The sequence below is a fragment of the Sinocyclocheilus anshuiensis genome, unplaced genomic scaffold, assembly GCF_001515605.1.
Source record: "Sinocyclocheilus anshuiensis isolate Anshui unplaced genomic scaffold, SAMN03320099.WGS_v1.1 scaffold207, whole genome shotgun sequence".
In the NCBI taxonomy this organism is placed as follows: Eukaryota; Metazoa; Chordata; class Actinopteri; order Cypriniformes; family Cyprinidae; genus Sinocyclocheilus; species Sinocyclocheilus anshuiensis.
Genome location: NW_015551045.1, coordinates 1,308,742 through 1,324,286, shown reverse-complemented (window position 1 = coordinate 1,324,286; position 15,545 = coordinate 1,308,742). Strand labels below are relative to the sequence as shown.

At 36.2% G+C, this 15,545-nt stretch overlaps 1 protein-coding gene across 2 annotated transcripts in view; it reads right to left on the bottom strand.

Moving 5' to 3' along the window:
• LOC107661674 (gamma-aminobutyric acid receptor subunit beta-2) overlaps nucleotides 1–15,545 on the bottom strand; it is an 85,808-nt gene that overhangs the window by 31,152 nt on the left and 39,111 nt on the right. For both annotated transcript variants that reach the window (XM_016451385.1, XM_016451386.1), the window contains exon 5: nucleotides 544–626. In XM_016451385.1, the coding sequence (XP_016306871.1) occupies nucleotides 544–626 (83 nt within the window). The remainder of the gene's footprint in view (nucleotides 1–543; nucleotides 627–15,545) is intronic.

Below are 15,545 nucleotides of genomic sequence, written 5' to 3'. Positions count from 1 at the left end.
CACACATCAACCCGATCACTTTCTTTAGCGTTCATGTAAACACTACATTCAGATTCATCAATCGGAATGAATTCAATCCGATTGAACCAAAAATTGTGCATGTGAACGTAGCCAGTGTATTACAAAGGTACAAAACAGATTTCAGAACTTCAACAGGTTGGTATATTAACATTATATCAGTCTATGAAATACACTTTTTAACTGTAAATTTAAGTTAAATCCGTAACCCTAAAATGTTTCTACCATATTTTTTTACAGTAAAATTCTGGCAAGCACAGCTGCCAGATTTTACCGTAAATTTTACAGATTTTTTTTTTTTTTTTACAGTGTATCTATTTGCAAAGTTCTTACAAACCTGGGATTTTTTTTTGTCGTTATGGGATATGGAGTGCAGAGTACGGTGGGAAAATAATTTGAATCATTGTAGCATAAAGATGGAATATAATAACAGCTGAAAAAAAGCACTATACATAAAATGCGTTTATGTCAGATGAATATGAAACATTTATGCAGAGAAAGAAAAAAGTCTCGTGGGACACTCACAGCTCTCGATTTCCAGCGTGCAGTTCTGCTCATCAAGCGGGTATCTGCGCAAGTCCATCATGCAGGCGGCAGTGGTCGTAATCCTGCGCACACAGAGCACACATAAGCAACTATTTCTCTAGCATTCTGTTCATTATAAATCCCGTGTCCATGCCATAGTAATTTATTTCCAACATGCAATACTCTTTCACATTCCTTTGTCGTTTTTCATCATATTTTATTTATGTAATGTATTTTCAAGGCAAAGTGTATAAAAGGATTTTTAAAACCGCTTTCCTGAACACTTTCCCCATCGCCCCACAAACAGGCCTTGCCCTAATCTCACACCAACGTATATGAATAATACATAAATGCAATATATGGAAACACTTCAGTATAGGGACCAATTCTCACTATGAACAAGTTGCGTATTAGCATACCTATTACTAACATAATAGATGTTTATTAGTATTTATAAAGCACATATTCTGGATGACAATATTCTACATCCCTAATCCTACCCAATACCTGAACTTAACAACTACCTTACTAACTATTAATAAGCAGAAAATTAGGAGTTTACGGAGGCAAAAGTCCTATAAAATTAGTTATTATCGAGAACTGGAGCTTAAAATAAATTGTGACCCAATATATAATCAAGTTTCATCAGTGGTGAAAGAAAAAAATCAACATATTTGAAGATGCACACTGCTATAACTTTTTTTTATTATTATTTTACTTTCACTTCAACAATTATCTGCTATGTGTCTTCTTTAAAAAGAGATCAAAGTTAAGTCTGTGGTCTAATAGCATTCAAGATTTACCACAGCTTAATGGATCAGATTAGTGCTATTCCATAAATATAATTTAGTACCACAAAACCTAAAACCCTAAAACACAAGATAACTTCATTATAACTGCAAAATTTCAAAGATGCCATTCAAGTAGGTGCATTAGCACAACTAAGGGTTTTAAAAGCCCAAAGATATATAAAATATCTCTAGCTTCAAAAATACTTCTGTTAAATGTTAACTCTTCACTAACAGCTTTACAGATCCAGTTCATTACTGGTGGATAAAAACAACCATATGTCACATATTCCCGAGTAAACATGATATTCTATGAGGGAAACATTGCTGTTGATCTCCAAAATGTATGGGTTCACTGGCACTTGCTGCTGCTACAAAACAGAGATTGACATTTTTAGAATACTAAGATGTGCTTTATTTATAGCTGTGTAAAGAATGAAAGTTAATATAACCATCTCACTACACTTCCTTTTGAATGTATGACTGCGATGTCAAGTCTAAAAAGCTTTTAGTGAACTGAATAGTCCCTGTGTTCCTCTTCAAAACAGAAAGCATGTGAAATGAGCAGTTTAAACTCAGAAGGCGCTCGCGGTGCTGCAAACATTCACTGCAGTGGTCGGTGCAAGAGAAATCCTCTTGCAGGGATTGATAGATGAGCGAAAATCTGTGTCCTAGTTTCAAGTCATACCAGAATCACCTTGCGTTCGTGTCGTAGCTGTGGTTCCATTAGCAAGTGGGAATACCAAAGAAAAGAGGGCAAGCAAAAGGGGTATTAATATCTTCTTTGATGTACAGTATATGTTACAGTCGCATTGGTAATAGTGCAGGTGCTCCTAACAGAGACTTAGCTTCAGCTTCTACAAGAGCGTTTGTATATCTCTTCCTTTAATAACAAATAATAAACTCACGCTCAAGGCTTAACCCTGAAGAAACACAAATAATTACCCTAACATCATTTACAGTGGTGGACCATAGGAAGAAAGAGATTTTGCAAAACACCTTTTTTTCTGAGTTACAAAGGCTCCTGGGGTCTGCTTATTATTATTGAAAAGCTATTAGGTTTTTTTTTGTTGTTGTTGTTGGCTTTGGTTGGTGAGATAATTAACATTACATTCATTTTGGAAGGGAACAGCAATGAGAGACAGCTGGCCTTGTCTAGGACTGCACTCTTTCACCTTTCAAAGTTATAACCTGCCAAAATCGCTCAAGCAGAATAAGGGCCCTGGGTGTGTTAGTCGACTGGCAAGCCTCTGCGAGAACAAAGAGGGAAAAGAATGATATGAATTCCTCAGGGAGAGCTTGTTCAGATCGTTAAATTTGCTAGCAGGGCTGGCAGCTGTTGTTAAGGTAGCAAATGGTATTAGGGAGAGTTTCAAGGTAAACGTGCGGTACTTAGACAACTTGACATATAAGGGAAGACTTTCCTCCATCAGCAGAGTAAGTGCTTCGCCTAAAATAAAGTGCTTCAAAACATACAGAGCTGACTCGGTACTGTTTACCTGAATGATGATTTTAGCCAAGATTAAGAAGCTTGTAAAGATACCAATTTTGTTAGTAACTGGCGAAAGGATGCGGTGATAACAGTAATAATAGAGGACACATATGGTCTTCTGTGGTTTGCGGCTGGTTGGATTTCTTGGCCATATGACTGGGATGGCAGATCTTTTGACTGGCTTGCCATTTCAAAGCATTTATGCATGGTGCATTACCACATAATGCTCCACATAATTTTGAAAATTGGCAGCTCAAACATTAACAGCATAATTTCTTTAAGAATGTGTTCTCTCAGTTCGTCGGCGTCAGTTCGACCTTTTATTTCCAACGAAAGCACAAATGGTGAACTCACTGGCCATTGTTTTAATGCGCTTACGTCAAATGCAAAACACGTTTCAATAGACATGAACATAGCAATGCTGCTATAACTGGGGTTGCATATGCTGCTATCACGTTCTCCGCACTGTTTCTGGATGAAGATAAGAATTCAGGTGTTTACATGCCTGTTTATTGTGATTAAAATCTGTGTATGCCACATAGTTTAATGCAATTATGGTTACTCCAATTGTGAACGATTAAATTGCATAGTATACTTTGATTGATTAAAGTATTGTTTACTAAAAAAGTTGAATCACAATATTTCCAAAATCCCATTATAATCGCATTATAAAAGTGCATGCAAATATAGTGACCCATTCATTTTATACAGAGCATATTTTTTAACAAGTCTCTTACTTATTCAAAAAGTACCTAGTGTTTGATTTCAGATGCAGCCATAATATAATTATACTAGCCTTTAAACTGGGTCATACTATTGTCATTGCCAGGAGTTTAAGTGGAATTGTATTCAATGTAAACATTTGCCACACAGTTAAATGATGAAGCTTAGTTGATGAAACTATGTTAAATTTATCATTCATTGAAACAGCATTTTTTTTGCTGAATAGTCCAGATATGCAGGGAAACTCCACTGACTGTGTCCTGAAAATCAGAAAATGACTCTATATTCTATAGTGGATAGAAAATGAACACCATAGCGAATAGAAAATTTAGAACAGCTGTTTGAAAATGTAAATACTGTTTTACCTCCTTCATTCTCTGTGACAAGCGGGTGGAAGAAAGTATAGCTTTTTGGTTATTTAAAAATGTATTCTGTGGAACGTACAAATGCAACATGACATGAGCAGGAGATGGATATGGCTCTGTACCGACATGACTGTGAGCTGTGCTGATATAGAGCCATATTACACTCCTGCTCGTGTGATATTGCTCATATACAGATGGGAATGTTCAGAAGAGTACAAGATTGAGTAGAGGTATAAGCACAAAAGATCATCATCCGATAAAGAAAAGATATTTGCCACATTTAAAGTACAGGGAGATAACAAGATGACAGTGTCCTTAGCTCAAGTGTACAGAAGCTCTCAAGGTGAAGAAACACCAGGCACAGCAGATGCCCGGCAATAAATAAATACATAAAATAAATAAATAAATGAATATATATATATATATATATATGCTTAAACCGGTAAATATATATACTGTAAATATTAAACTCTAATGACTGCTAGTTGACATGTAATTGCAAAGTTTCAGATGATCTATGACGTTGTTTGATAATTATGGCAAACTTGAAACTCTTACAGCAGTATGATTGCATAAATGTACTAAGACCAGGGCAAGTTGTCACAAAGTTAGTTCTACATGTTGATTTTAAACATCTAGTTCAAAACTGTCTTAAAATCATCATATGTTTTTTAATAGCTGTAACAAGTAAACAAAATCAACACTGGCATTTCTGTTGGCCAAAACGTTTTGTTTACTCTCATGCTGTTTGATGAAATGTTTGTGTTTCACATAAAAATTAAAAAAAACAAAAAACTAGAATAGGCTGTTTAATGGCAGGTTTCAGAGGTGGAATGAAATGAGAATTAGATTCAGAAAGTGTTTAGAAAAACTTTATACAGAAATAAAAGGCTTGAAAGTGGACACTTTCTCTGCTACTGAATTAATGCAGGCTTTAATGAGACTTTAATTGTCACTGCATCATTCTGATAAAAACATTGAACATTTGTTTTTTTCTTTTTTATGAAAACACCCTTAGACAACAAAGCCATCTGTTTTACTGCAGGGCCACAACAATGCCAAAGTCAAACAATCTTTAATTAACAGTGTAGATTATATATAATGGCATACCGACTGTCTAGTAAACAAGGCAGTAAGTAAATTATTATGACTTCTTACTGGTGTGCCCAAGCTTACTTCAGAAGCTTATTATCATATGCATTTATTATTATTATTATAAATTTTGTCACAAATGATGCATTTGACCTCAAGTAATAGAAAAGCAGCGAACTCGATGAACTTGAGCAGAAACTTCCAGTAGTGTTAATGCAGATTTATGAGGCACTTGGTAACTGATCATATAATTTTAATGATGCATTTCTTTACTTCAGCAAGACAGTTCAACTAATGTAGGACTAATTATACTATAATTAGTTATACATAAAGAGCATATCTCAATCTAATTAGGAGATGCTCTCATGCATATTCATATAATCAAGCATGAGGGCATATAATATCTAACATGTAAAGAGTGTCAGTGAAGTCACTTGCTTTATGAAGGGACAGCTCTCGTGTCAGTGTTACTCAACTCATCTAACCAGTGATTAAATATTAGTGCTTAAAAAAGCAAAATCTCCCTCTCAGATCAAAATTTCAATAGTAGCAGTAAAATTTCACGATTCTTGAAACCAATTGCAGTTCTCCAAACACTATATGCTATTGAACAGATACTTGTTTTTTCATATTGAAAGTTAAATGCTGACAGAATTTCTAACAAATTAAAACGATGACACAGCCTTCAATTATTTCTCAATTAAATACACACTGCTTTCCACCAATAATAGACAATGAGGTCTATATTTTACCGCACGTCTTAATGTGCAGATCTGACATACTTTTCTTTACAAATCCATTTATTAGCTGCATTCTGGTGAAGTGTATCTGTATGTGAACATTCAAAAACAGACACCTCTCATATCCAAACACTGGATCTACTGTATGTCAATCTTTTAAATGTTAGTATTGATTTTGTATAAAGTACTAGTATAATGTCCCTAGCTTAAATAAATGGGTAATTGACTTTGATGAGTTTCTGTTGTCTGTTGTGGAACATATCTAAAACAATTCCAAGTAACATTTTGCTTATTATTAATTATTATTATTATTTAAAATACACCTTTGCACATTAGTGCCTTAAATGTACCTATTATTACCCAAGCGGTACATATTAGAAACTTTTAAAAGGGTAACTATGGTAACAAAAAACAGTAACAATTGTTGTACTCATTTTTTTTGCTACCTTTTAAAACTACATACTTTTATAACATAAATAATATACTTTTTTTAACCCCTAAACATTTCCCTACCCATATTTCAACCTCAACAGCAGCAAATGCAAATCTTAAAAAAGAGTCAAGAGTTTTTCAGAATATGTAAACAGTAAATATATTATATCAAAAACGTAATTAATGTAAGTGCATCATAACTGAGGACATCTAACATAAAATGGGACAAAAAAATAACTAATTAAAGGCCCTAAGATATACCCTTACATACAGCAGAGTTTCTCAGCCCTGTTCCTGGAGACTCACCAACACTTTATCAAATCAAACCGTTTCTAATCAAACACACCTGATTCAACTCATCGGCTCATTAGAGAGAGAAACACTGATGGTATATTTAAGAGTTTAACCTACAAATCTTAAATAATAATAATAATAATAAATGTTAGCATCACACTGTTAAACTGTATTTCTGCTAACCGTAAAGCCTCGTACACACCGGGATGATTATCGCGCGCGCTTATCGCCGAAGTTTTTCAACGCGTCTTTTGTGTTCATACCCAAGCGATTTTCGCTGGCGATGAGCCGAGTGAACGTGCAAATTCACTCCCTGACATTAGATGGCGCTTAATGAAAAACAGAAATACCCCGGTACACATCGAATCCTATTTGATCTGCAATTCCTCTCCATAACAACTCCCTCTTATCGAGATTTTTGTAGTCGCTGTCGTGTTTGTCATAAAGCCCTTTGTGTTCAGACACCAATGAGACCAGCAGCTCTACATTCATTTTGCTTCAATGCATCTTCTTGGTCTCCTTACTTCGTCTTCATCGTTAGGTATCAATGTGTGCTCGGCAAGACCGTTTTGTGCTTGAGCGCCACCAAGTCGTGTTTTACTGTAACTTCAGCAGCTCCAGTCACGTGAACAAAAGCGCCAATCTCATTGGTCGGCCAGTTTTTAACGCGCCGCGTCAAACCAAAAAAACTAGCCCAAGACATTTTTTTTAAAAATGCTGCTTTTAGGCCTCGCGTTTTGCACGTCGGTGTGCACACTCACATTGGCGCCCTTTGTTTAGTGACGAGGCGTTAACCGTCGCCGATAATCGCGCGCGATATTCGTCCCGGTGTGAACAAGCCTTAAGACTGCATTCTCACAAGCTCAAGGTGATGGAGCTTCTGACCCCAATGTCACGCAGCAGTTTTTTTTCTGCTGATGTCTCTGACTTCAAAATGAAGGTGGTGTTGAAGAACAGGGGCAAACCCCCCAAGCACTGTTAGATGGTTTGACTCTGTGAGAAGTGCAGCAGTGATGTGAAGCTCAGGTGTGCATTGGGATTTGTTTCTGTGCTTGTAGCTTCAGGGCTTAAATCAGAGCATCTTTCGGACATCTGCCTCTCTGCCCTGCATTTACACTGTTATTTAGTCAATAATGCATGCTAATTTACTGTAAGGATGAATCTCATCAAACTAGCTTTACAAAAGCATTACAAAACTGTAAAAAAAAAATAGCATCTAGTCAATTCCTTAGGTTTCATGCTTAAAACAGAATTAATAAATGAAAAAAAACAAATGAATTAATACATTAGTAATGTATGTCAAAACGGCATAAACCCATTTTAAGTATAATTCTGTTATGGTTACTATATACCAAATGTGTCTTGTGTCATTTATAAAATTATTCTTTTACACACAATTTCTGTAAACATACTGTACCTAAAATAACAATACTAACATTGAAACTTATGGAGCCCGTTGCACAGTGCACAGAAAGAGCATCTTGTCATTTAATTTATGCACACAAAATATATTTGCGGCAGAATCAATAAGTTAGTTAGCTAGTTAGTTAGTTAATTTGCTATTACTGCACATTCTGTGCCATGTCACCTCCACCTACCATATTTGTCAGTGTATGTGGGTGAAGTGTAGGAAGATATTAATAAAAGACTTCAGGTTAGGTTATGTGCCCATACGTTCTCATTTGGATTCTTCTGAATACAATAGCATCAACTCCAGACTCAAGACAGTCGTCGCATACAGTGATGATAATGCAGAAGTGACTTCACCTTCAATATGCATGATTGAGTATAAACACAGCAGTGTGTGCGTAATATATTATTAATGCTGTTATTTTATGATGATAATGAGAATGCATTCATCAGCCTCTGGTTAAAACCCAGTTCAGCAGGATTTTTCTCCACTTCAACATGTAAATAAATTAATAATAAAAGATACATGTCTTTATATGTATATACAAAATATGATTAGAAGCACTTCCTTATACATAGCTGTATTATTGCTGATTTATTTAGTCTCTCATTGAAATGTCCACTTTGATATTCCTTGTTCTTTTGTTATGCAGAGAGCCTTTGAGTAAGACGAATGAGACTGGCCTGCACGAGTATCCATCACCTTGAGACGCAGTGAAATGTTACTGAGGGACAATTTACAAACACTGTCTAGCATATACTAAACGTGTCTGAGGTACAGCATTACACACTGCAGGAGAAACTGGCAATTCAATGGGAAATAAATTAGTCATGAGAGAATATTCAAGGACTCATTGTCTGCAACATTATCCTATCTTAGTCTAAATAAAAATGCCCATGATTGAGCCAATATACACGTTACACATAAGCTCTTATGCACAAAGACAGCAGCTACTAATTGAATATATTTATTTTCCCTGAAACTGTAAAAATGTTGTCTTTTCGATGGACATTCAGAGGCAGTACAAATTCTAACTATGCTGTGTTAACTTCAACAGATTCCAAACATGTTGTTTAAATTTGGGTTAAAGTCCTTTTGGCATTGAGAGATGGCAATATTTCTTCATCAATATGTCATTAACAACCTCTCTGTTCTTATATATGTTTGATTGTACAGGTCTGTTTGTGGGTTTCACTAGAGGCTATATGAGAACAACCTGTGAATTTCATAAGATTTTCTAAATACATTTGGAAGGCTTTGATTGCTAGTGTTTTCTCGCATTAAAGAAAACTTTCATACTGTACATACTTTTAATTGTATTCCAATACAGAATGCATGTGGTAAAATGTGATCTGTAATGTTTTACTTATGCATTTCTCGAATCATCCTTAGCATTTGCAAACCAGTAAGTGCATTTCTTAAAACTATTCGAACAGATAGCTCTACACAAAAGCCTGTAACTTTCTCAAAATCCTACGTTCAGCTCTGAAAAGTAAATATTTGTGTCAATAAACATAAAAGTGCCATCAGAATGACAAGCCCTTTTGTCGTAGTTCACAAGATTATAATGCTTATAATGTCATAATGTTCTCGATATAACAGTGTACTCTTTCAGTATTTCCTGATATACTATGGCTTCTTTATGGCAAATATCAGTTTTAACAGTACACGTTTGCGCATTACTATATGTGGGATATTGATTGCAAGAAACTGGACAGGATTTACAGTTACACTTCTACTAGCAGTCAAATTACAGCACAATGTCATTATGATGTAGATATGATAAGGACACAACTCTGTATAGGCACATGTGTTTGTTTGTTTGTGTGTGTGTGTGTGTGAGTGTTTGTTACAGTATGCATATCTGTTTAAAATATATTTACTGTAAAATGTAAAATGCAACTGGACTACTGTAATATGAAGCATTACAGTAACTATTCAGTATTACGGTATGGTGCATAATATTGAAATGCATACCTAAATGATTGAATGATTTGGCTATATTTTTTAAGGTTTTTTAGGGTCATGACTTTGAACACGGTCCAAAGTAGGGATCCTTATTTCATCAGAAACGTGCCTCCTTAGTCTCTTCTACTTCTTGCTCTGTTTTGCCAGCTGAAGGTACATGAGATGCACTTCTGAGTAATTTTAGAAAACTGGTAATCAATGGTTGATCAAATGTTTTCCCTTCTTTAGTGAAACTGAAGATTCACCTGCACAATTCATTAATTCAGGACAAATTAAAAAAATCTAACAAACAAAGTCTAATAGATGTGAATAGAATCTATGCTTGACAGGCTAGCAATTTGCATTCAAATGCATTGGAAAATATATGATTTGTAGCTGTATAAACAATGCTAAAGGCTAAAAAATTCTCATAAATATACTTTTCTCATTTAAAAATACCAGAGACGTTGACAGTCTGTTGTCTTGTGTATACTGGCTTCATTTCTCATTGTTTCTTCAGGTGTGTGAATAGAGACGTCTCACTATTCCTCCATAAAATTCCCAACAGGAAATTCTTCAGGAAGTTATACCCTTCTGTCACTCATAACAGCACCTTTGACACATATCATAAAAGAGTGTTCACTCGCAGCGCACATCACATCTGATTGTGTTTTGTACAATACCTATAATACCTATACCTTAATGACATAGTTTAGAGTGAATTACATCAATACAAATGTGACGGGTCTTAAAGCGAATGACAAGTTACACACAACCTGACAGGATAATCTTCAAATATGTAAATCTGAAAACAACAAAGAGAATAATGAGCTGAACTCCTTTGATCGGACGGCACAGTTTAGTGACAGATGAGATTGCTCTGGACAGTAGCTCTCTAATAAACGAGGAACTAAATGGCCCCGGCAATAATAATATAATTTTACTAACCAATGAATCATGCTTTTAAACAATTGGCTAATTGCTCTTTGCTCCAGAGAAAGGATATGAGAGGTTATGTAATGCCAACTACCAGTGCAAGCCAACAAATCATGTGCTAAAAGATCCTGAAGTCCAGCTGAGAGATGAGACCGAGAGTGGAGCTATGAAATTATCCAACGTCTTTCCCCAGGCAGCTTTATTAAACTGGATCTTTACTGGAGCAGGTAATAGTTTGGAGGAAGGCAGCACTTCAATAAATCCTAATTAGTTTCTCATTAACAGTAACAATTTCATGTCAAAAGTAAATCTGTGGGTCAGCTGGGTCGATTGCATTTCTTTCATACCTCTGAAGAGTTCTCTGTTATTGTTCAACTATCTATCTATCTGTCTATCTGTTTATCTGTCTATCTGTCTGTCTGTCTGTCTGTCTATCTATCTATTTGTCACGAATCCGGTCTATGAACTTCCGTTCACTCACCACCAGAGGTCACCCGCTCACTACATGGACTCTCACACTACACAGACTGTTACACTATGCCCTGGACTACATTTCCCATTATCCATTGCACTGATTTCACACAGCTGTAACCAATCACACGCGCACCTGAAAGCCATTACACACACTATATAACACCTACCCAGATCCTGCTCTAGTCGCCGAGTATTGTTCTGCATTTATCACTCTCCTAGTGTTAGCTGCTTTACCAAGCCATTCCGTGTTTCCTGAGTTAAAGTTTAGTTTAGTCTTGTTCATAGTCTGTTACCCATGTTTTGATCTTAGCCTGTTTTCTCCTCTTGTCTGATCTCTACCTGCCCTGAAGTTTATATATAGCCTGCCTTGGATCTCTCTCTCGTCTTGTTGTTTGGACTCTGTTTGCCCCTGCCTGGACTATTACCGTGTACCTGGATTATCTCTCTCTGTCTAGCCCTCTGGATGTCGTTTGCTGATCGGAGACACTCGTCTGCTCTTGGATTATTCTTGTGTCTTGCCCGTACCATACCAGTTTGCCATTGTTTGACCCTGCCTGTGTTCTGACCGTGTTTATAAATAAAGCTTGCACATGGATCCTCACGCCTCACGTCTTCTGCTATAAAACCTTGGGAACTGTAGGGATTCTTTGACAAATTGAAATATGCAAGGATAGGAATTTTTGTGATGGTGGTACTGTATTTTCCACAACCGTTCCCATCATTTATTTTGACTGCAATATCATATGTAAAGCTAACTTTCACTTCACGCTGCTCGGTTCACACGGGCATCTATGCCAACTTTTAAGTACTACTGGCTTCCTATCTGACTTAAAAAGATAATTAAATCAATAACAAGCTTCTCATCATGGACTGTCCAGAAAAGTCACTGTAGTGGCCGTGTCAGATACAATCCTCATCTTTATTAATTTGTTATTTTAATTATATACATTATGTCATTGTATCACATATATAAGTCTTGTCGATTTCGAATTGAAAAGTCAAGTAAAATAAAATATCTTTTAGATGCAATGATTTACATTAAAATAGAGAGCATCTGCTCTGTGTATTCTGTCATGCGTATCAATCCAGTATCTCAAAATATTAGAATATTTACATTTGAGTTTCATTAAATGATCATCCCTACATAAATTCCAGGTATCTCTTGTTATGGAGTTGTATACTATCCCCAATAATGGGGAAGACTGCTGACTTGGCAATGGTCCAGAAGGCATTCATTGACACCATCCACAAAGAGGGTAAGTCACAGAAGTTAATTACTGAAAGGGTGGCTCTTCACAGAGTGCTGTATCAAAGCATATTAAATGCAAAGTTGACTGGAAGGAAGAAATTGGGTAGGAAAAGGTGCACAAGCAACAGGGATGACCGCAAGCTTGAGAATACTGTCAAGCAAAGCCGATTCAAAGACTTGGGAGAGCTTCACAAGGAGTGGACTGAAGCTGGAGTCAGTGCATCAAGAGTCACCACGCTCAGACATCTTCAGGAAAAGAGCTACCAAGCCACTTCTGAAACAGAAACAACGTCAGAAGCATCTCACCTGGGCTAAGGAGAAAAAGAACTGGACTGTTGGCTCAGTGCTCCAAAGTCCTCTTTTCAGATAAAAGTAAATTTTGCAACCACAGTGCCAAAACCACTTCCAAGTGGTTTGCTGACCATGATATTACTGTGCTTGATTGGCCAGCCAGCATGCCTGAACTGAAGCCCATATGGAATCTATGGGATATTTTCAAGAGAAAGATGAGAAACACTGGATCCGAGCTGAAGCTCAATAGTGCCTCAGCAGAGCCACAGGCAGATCGCTTCCATCACACCTCACTGATGCTGGAGTTTGTGCTAAAGGAGCCCCGACCAAGTACTGACCTTTTTTTGATTGATCTTAGGAAATATTCTAATATTTTGAGATAATTGGATTTTTGACTTTCATGAGCTGTAAGCTCTAATCATCAAAATTAAAACAAAAAAACATGTTTTACTTTACATGTAATGAATCTAGAATATATGAAAGTTTCACTTTTTGACACAAGTTACAAAAAAATTAACTTTTTCACAATATTCAATTTTTTTGAGATGCACATGTATATATATGGTTTGTTGATGTGACATGGCATTTTCACAGTCCCACGAGATAAAAATGAATATAATTAATATTGTTGTTATTTAAAATGCAGTAAATCGTTAAACATTTCTTTGTCCTACATGGACCTGTTGTTATAAAAGCTGCAGTGTCGATTTATTTATTTTTTTGAGCCAAATCTAAAAATTGTCCTATGGTTTAAAGTCAAAAATCCAGTATCTCAAAATATTAGAATATTTACATTTGAGTTTCATTAAATGACCATCCCTACAGTATAAATTCCGGGTATCTCTTGTTCTTTGAAACCACAATAATGGGGAAGACTGCTGACTTGGCATTGGTCCAGAAGACGATCATTGACACCCTCCACAAAGAGGGTAAGTCACAGAAGGTCATTACTGAAAGGGGTGGCTGTTCACAGAGTGCTATATCAAAGTATATTAAATGCAAAGTTGACTGGAAGGAAGAAATTGGGTAGGAAAAGATGCACAAGCAACAGGGATGACCGCAAGCTTGAGAATACTGTCAAACAAAGCCGATTCAAACACTTGGGAGAGCTTCACAAGGATTGGACTGAAGCTGGAGTCAGTGCATCAAGAGTCACCAATCTCAGACGTCTTCAGGAAAAGGGCTACCAAGCCACTTCTGAAACAGAAACGTCAGAAGCATCTTACCTGGGCTAAGGAGAAAAAGAACTGGACTGTTGCTCAGTGGTTTAAAGTCCTCTTTTCAGATAAAAGTAAATTTTGCATTTCATTTGGAAATCAAGGTCTGGAGGAAGACTGGAGAGGCACCGAATCCAAGCTGCTTGAAGTCCAGTGTGACGTTTCTGAAGTCAGTGATGATTTGGGTGCCGTGACATCTGCTGGTGTTGGTCCATTGTGTTTTATCAAGTCCAAAGTCAATGCAGCCATCTACCAGGAGATGTTGGAGCAATTTATGCTCCCATCTGCTGACAAGTTTCATGGAGATGCTGATTTCCTTTTCCAGCAGGACTTTAGCAACGGACCACAGTGCCAAAACCACTTCCAAGTGGTTTGCTGACCATGATATTACTGTGCTTGATTGGCCAGCCAGCATGCCTGAACTGAAGCCCATATGGAATCTATGGGATATTTTCAAGAGAAAGATGAGAAACACTGGATCCGAGCTGAAGCTCAATAGTGCCTCAGCAGAGCCACAGGCAGATCGCTTCCATCACACCTCACTGATGCTGGAGTTTGTGCTAAAGGAGCCCCGACCAAGTATTGAGTGCATAAATCAACATATTTGAAAGATCTTGAGCTTTTCTGTTTTGCAAATCCTTTTTTTATTGATATTAGGAAATATTCTAATATTTTGAGATACTGGATTTTTGACCCTCATGAGCTGTAAGCTCTAATCATCAAAATTAAAACAAACAAAAGAAAACTTTTGAAATATTTTACTTTCCATGTAATGAATCTAGAATATATGAAAGTTTCACTTTTTGAAATATGTTACAAAGAAAATGAAATTTTTCACGATATTCTAAGTTTTTTGATTTGCACCTGTATATATAAAGAGAGAGAGATGAGAGATGAGACAGAGAGTGGAGCTATGAAATTATCCAACTTCTTTCCCCAGGCAGCTTTATTAAGCTGGATCTTTACAGGAGTAGGTAATAGTTTGGAGGAAGGCAGTACTTCAATAAATCCTAATTAGTTTCTCATTAACAGTAACAATTTCATGTCAAAAATAAATCTGTGGATCAGCTGGGTCGATTGTATTTCTATCATACCTCTGAAGAGTTCTCTGTTATTGTTCAACTATCTATCTATCTGTCTGTCTGTCTATCTATATATATATCTATGGACAAAAGTATTTGAGACAGCTGACCATTACACCAGGAACAACAGTACTGAGGGTTTATGAAATATTTATGTATTTATTTATTGTATTTATTTATTTACTAAAAAAATCTGTGTATCCCTAAAGAAAAACTGAAACAACATGAATTACCTAAAGAGAAAGTAAACAACAACAAACTATAATAAATTAAATAAATGTTACTTTTTTCAGCATTCCCCCCAAAACATCTAAAGCCTTATTGGGTTCAGAGCAGTATTATCTGGTTATTTAAATTTGTGTTTTAATTATGCTACAAAACATTGGTAACTGTAGGGATTCTTTGACAAATCGAAACATACTAGGATTTTAATTTTTGTGATGGCAGTACTGTATTTTCCACAACCGTT